The 5,648-nt window shown below is 42.0% G+C and overlaps 1 protein-coding gene across 1 annotated transcript; it reads right to left on the minus strand.

Moving 5' to 3' along the window:
• Nucleotides 1-1,473: 1,473 nt before the first annotated feature.
• LOC116754477 (coiled-coil-helix-coiled-coil-helix domain-containing protein 2-like) lies at nt 1,474-1,962 on the minus strand. Its single transcript, XM_032633163.1, has one exon. It carries the CDS (start codon nt 1,960-1,962, stop codon nt 1,474-1,476), a length of 489 nt encoding a protein of 162 aa, XP_032489054.1.
• Between the last annotated feature and the right edge of the window lie 3,686 nt (nt 1,963-5,648).

The raw sequence follows: 5,648 nt of genomic DNA on the forward strand, positions 1-5,648 counted from the left end.
TGGATTCTCAAATGTACTGGTCTTTGAATAACAACCTGGTACCGACCCACAGAGCACATTCTGAGAAACTCCAGACTAAGGCGTTTATGATGCTCCAGAAGAACTATGAGAGGAAATTCTGTTTCTCATTTGGAAGTGTAGCGTATAAATCCAATGCAGAGAAATTGTATGCTTTTATTATTTTAGGTTTAGAAATGAAAATGTAAGAAGTGCATTCTTATGACAAATGGAAAATGAATCAGATTTGCTTGACTTGCCCAGCGATTTTTAATTTTTAGAATCTTCTATATAAGCTAGCAATTATGATGATGTAGCCATCAAATGGTATGTAATTATATCCATGAAATAATGGATAGTGAGTACTTTTTAAAATGAAAACAAATTCCCTAAAGTAATTATTGGATGATGAAAATAAATTAATTCAATTCAGTACTTAAAGAATGAAAATTACTGTGATCCCTGAAGCAGTGTATGTGCAGATATAGGTTCTTTCATGTGAAAAATTATGGCAGAGAAATGCTGAAATATTAAGAAAATGTGATACCCACTGTTTTTTCTCCTACAAACTCAATCTTACCATTTAAGATGGTCAATTTCCAGAGGCTGGTAAGCAGATGTTTCATAGCTAGTAAGACATGGGATCAGGATTCAGGCCAACTGCTCTCATCTCTGGGGCCTACATGCTTAACCCCTAACTAGAGCTGCAGTCATTAAAAAACAAATTTAGTAGAAATAACATTTCTTTCTTCTCCCTCCCCTCCTCTCCCCAATGTCCCAACCACCCAACAAAAGTAAATTTCTGTTGTAAACTTCTACAATGCCATTCTAAATACTTTAATGTTAGAGAATACTTTGCGAAGCCATACTCCTTCTATATGACCGTTGTATTTTGGAATGTTAATAGCATTGCAGAAGTGCTCTGTTTTACTGCATTGTGAAAATTGCTTTGATCTTTTAGGCCCCATCTGTAGAAATATATTCACAATGACAATTGGCGTTATTTGTCAAGAAAAATAGCTGCTGTTGATGACCATGCACTTAATCCAATCCTGATTCCAGGGAGACAGACAGTTATTACAGCCCCCAAATCATAAACTGATCATAAAATAGTTTATTGAGTGGCTATGTGCGAACTCATGCTCAGGTTTTCATAATGGTGGTTGTAGCATAGAATTGCAAGTGCTCCATAAAATTTAGGTACTTGCTTTTTTTTTTGGAAAGAAAATCACTTTAGTCTAATTAATTCACAAACAAAAGCATGTTTAAATGGCCACACAAACACGCACCCAGCCCCAAACTCAACACCATCGCCGTGAGCTTCTGTATGGTGAGAATACCCTCTTCCACTGCAGTCCTGAAGCACAAAAGCTATTAATGATCGAGGAGAGGTTTAACTGGTGGCTTCACACTTTATATCTTCACTATCAATTATATTTTTAACGCTAAACCAACGTGGTCATGAGAGATGATTTTTCATGCCTCCAACTGGAACTTCTTGATGAAGCTAACCCGTTCGCCAATCTGCACTGTTTTCAGCACCTCGCTGGAACCTGCACACAGCTTAAGTTCACCCTGGTTCTGGGCACACTCCAAAAACTGTTTCACCTCAAAAAAGCATGGGCCACTCTGCTGCTGCTGTGCAGGCTGGGTTCCTCGAGGCTCCTGGTGAGTGATGTCAAGCCTTGAGGGCTCAGCATTACTTCCTCCACTGAAGCCACCAGGGAGGGCATGACCCAGAGTGTGGCCGATGGCAGAACCCACAGCCACGCCGGCTGCAGTGGCTGCCATCTGGGCCATCAGACCTGGCTGCCGGGAAGCAGCAGCAGGGGAGCCAACAGCAGATGGTGAAGCTGCTGTGGGTGGCTGAGCGGCGGGCGCTGGCCTGGGTGCAGTTCTCATCTGAGGTGCCCGGCTGGCTGGAGGGGCCACGCTGGAAGTGTGGCTTCGGCTTCCACAAGGCATCTTAAATGTGTGGCGAAGTGGGATCTAGAAGAGCGAGACTCGGAGGAGACCTGGGCTGCTTCTTAGTACTCGCTTTTTTGATATAAAAGATCTTAGACCTAAACATTGAGAAGAAAATTGGGGAATCAAGTAAATAAGAGTATAGCTCCTTCCCTGATTTATAAAATTTTATTCCCTATTAATGTTGCTAAATCACAGTTTGCTGTCCGAATGTTGGGTGGACCTCGTTGCAATTACTGAGTTTTTTCTAAAGTTAATCCTGGAAAAATAATTAATTGCCACAGTCAGTAATAAAATAATCATAAAAAACTTTTAAATTTTATTTAAAATGTATAGATATTTCTGACAGGAATGTATAATTAATTTCGGAAATGAGAATGGGGGAAATTTTTTTTTTTATAACTGAGATGTCACCACTAAGACTTTGAAGCAGACTTCTAACAAAAGCTGCTGTGTTCTGACTCCTCCTCCAAAGAAAGATTGGTGTTCTTAGGACTTAGAATCTTTTTTTTTCTCATGGTAAGAGGATTGTTTGTTGGATGGAGAGTTCAGGTAGGTTTTACTGTTCTTTTACCTTCCGGGTAATAAGTAAGGCATTGATGAAGCAGCCTTTCCCAAGTAATTTATGAGAAGGGCGGGTGCTATCTGACATCTGGACTTTGACATGTCTTCCAGGATGATGTGTGTGGACCCATGCCAAGTGATTGCCCATATAACATGCAGCACAAAGTGCTAGGCTGCCTGGATTACAAGCGGTCCTCAAATGGCCAGCTCTACAGATAGGTCACCTGAAGGAGGCCATTCTGTACCCTCATGAAGCCCACCAAGTTCTCCGAGCTGAGGCTTCCATACTCTGGTGTCCTCTCCCAGACTGTCTGTTCACTTTCTGCCCCGCCCCCCCTAATATGACCAGTGCAGCAAATATTTTATCTGGTGGCTGCCCCCATTCAAGACACTTGAAGCAGGACTTCCCTGGTGGTGCAGTGGTTAAGCATCCGCCTACTAATAACGCAGGGGACATGGGTTCGAGCCCTGGTCCGGGAAGATCCCACATGCCGCGGAGCAACTAAGCCCGTGCACAAGTACTGAGCCTGCGCTCTACAGCCCATGAGCCACAACTACTGAGCCCATGTGCCACAACTATTGAAGCCCACATGCCTAGAGCCCGTGCTCTGCAACAGGACAAGCCACCGCAATGAGAAGCCCGTGCACTGCAATGAAGAGTAGCCTCCGTTCACCGCAACTAGAGAAAAGCCCACGCGCAGCAACAAAGACCCAAGGCAGACAAAAATAAATTAAAAAAAAAAAAAAGACTGAGGCATTACTCAGCCATAAAAAAGAACAAAATAATGCCATTTGCAGCAACATGGATGGACCTAGAGATTCTCATACTGAGTGAAGTAAGTCAGAGAAAGGCAAATATCCTATGATATCGCTTATATATGGAATGTAAAAAAAAAGGCTACAAATGAACTTATCTACAAAACCGAAATAGAGTTACAGATGTAGAAAATAAACTTATGATTACCAGGGGGTAATGGGGGGAGGGATAAATTGGAAGATTGGAATCGACACATACACACTACTATATATAAAACAGATAATAGGGACTTCCCTGGTGGCGCGGTGGCTGAGAGTCCGCCTGCCGATGCAGGGGACGCGGGTTCGTGCCCCGGTCCGGGAAGATCCCACGTGCCTCGGAGCAGCTGGGCCCGTGAGCCATGGCCGCTGAGCCTGCGCGTCCGGGGCCTGTGCTCTGCAACGGGAGAGGCCACAGCACTGAGAGGCCCGCGTACCACAAAACAAACAAACAAACAACAACAAAAAAAAAAAAAACAGATAATAAGGACCGACTGTATAGCACAGGGAACTCTACTTAATACTCTGCAATGGCCTATATGGGAAAAGAATCTAAAAAAGAGTGGATATATGTATTTGCATAGCAGATTCACTTTGCGGTACAGCAGAAACTAACACAACATTGTAAATCAATTATACCCCAATTAAAAAAAAAAAAGACACCGAGCATTACAAAGGCCCTCATCAGCCTTCTTGGCTGACCATGTAGACCAAGTCACCCATTAGTTAAATACCCATGCAAGAAACTGTAATTTAATTTGCCTTTAATTATAGTTAACTCTCTTGGATCCAGCTCAACTGAGCCCCACCAAATCCACCTTGATTTTAGAGAAAGGGATGACTTTTTTCCCCCATCAATAAATTCTAACATTCTAAAATTCTCTACTTAGCTTAAAAGCTAGATTTGTGGGCCGAGGCTGGAGGTAATGATGTTATCATAACTGATACTTTTAGAATTTTGCTATGGTCTTTTAGAATATTTCTGATTAGAGAATTTGGGGTTAGGTATTTCTACAGTGGGAAAAAAAGCAATTGATAGGAAAAAAAAAGAATTTGACCTCAGAAATAAGTGAAATGTAGCATAAGTGACTGTTTAACCATTTACCGTGATGCTGTCAAACTTAGAAATCAGATGTCACTTACATATTTTGAGCCTTGGACAGTTGTAGAGAAAGTACTCACTTATTTCATCAGGCAGTGCCAAAGACCAATTCTATAGTAATGTAAAGATACTTGTGGCACCTTATAGAATTCTTTTAATTTAAATTTTTTAAATTGACTCATTTTATATAGAATCAATTCTTCTAACATTTCCCTAATATTCTGTGGTGGTCTTCAAAAACTACTGATTATAATTTTTTATATTAGCCTTTGGAGATTTTACTGATGGGAACCAAAAGTAGGTTTCGTGAAAATCTCTGGCCTATACTCCTGAATAAATAACCACTGAAAACATACAGACATTCTGAAATTAAACCCTCCAATTTTGGGGTTTTTTTTTTTTTTTACCATTTTTTAAATGATATGATGTCAATTATGTTGCACATTTCCTTGTCTGTTAAATAATTTAACTCTGAGGACTACATGCCTAGCACAGTGCCTTATGTATGGGAGCATCTGCTATGTTGTAAATCTCCTTTCCTTTTAAGGGTGATACAGTATGTTATTTAAGGGATCGATGAAGTTTGAAGGTGTGTTTGTATTTATACTAAGGATTCCAGACTGTTACCTTTTTTTTTTTTTTTTTTTTGCGGTATGCGGGCCTCATTGTCGTGGCCTCTCTTGTTGCGGAGCACAGGCTCCGGACGCGCAGGCTCAGCGGCCATGGCTCACGGGCCCAGCCGTTCCGCAGCATGTGGGATCTTCCCGGACCGGGGCACGAACCCGTGTCCCCTGCATCGGCAGGCGGACTCTCAACCACTGTGCCACCAGGGAAGCCCCAGACTGTTATCTTTTTGTAATTGGTGATTATACTTACTGCTTCCTCACTGTCTCACACCACAGCTCAGAGCAAAGTAGTTTCTTCCTCATGTCAGATTTTCTGTGAACTCTTAGTAAGGCCAGAACTGCAGATCACCTGCAGAGGAAATGAGATGACTACCTTGAACATCATTAACCTCATTTTTATACCCAGATCTCTCTGTAGACTCTGGCCAGCAGAGATCTGGGGGCTCTGATACCCAGCTGCGGGCTCGTACCTGTGTGTTTTGTGCAAGTACTTTTCTATACACATTGTGAGTGTTCATCTCTCCTTTTCCCTCAAAGCTCCTGACTTCAGCTTCCAAGATATGTCTCCCATGACACAGACAAGTAATTTCATCTCTCTG

The sequence above is a fragment of the Phocoena sinus genome, chromosome 5 (assembly GCF_008692025.1).
Source record: "Phocoena sinus isolate mPhoSin1 chromosome 5, mPhoSin1.pri, whole genome shotgun sequence".
NCBI classification, from domain to species: Eukaryota; Metazoa; Chordata; class Mammalia; order Artiodactyla; family Phocoenidae; genus Phocoena; species Phocoena sinus.

What these genes read in the sequence shown, in the direction of transcription:
- LOC116754477 (XM_032633163.1), bottom strand. Translation starts at nt 1,962, where the DNA reads ATGCCTTGTGGAAGCCGAAGCCACACTTCCAGCGTGGCCCCTCCAGCC.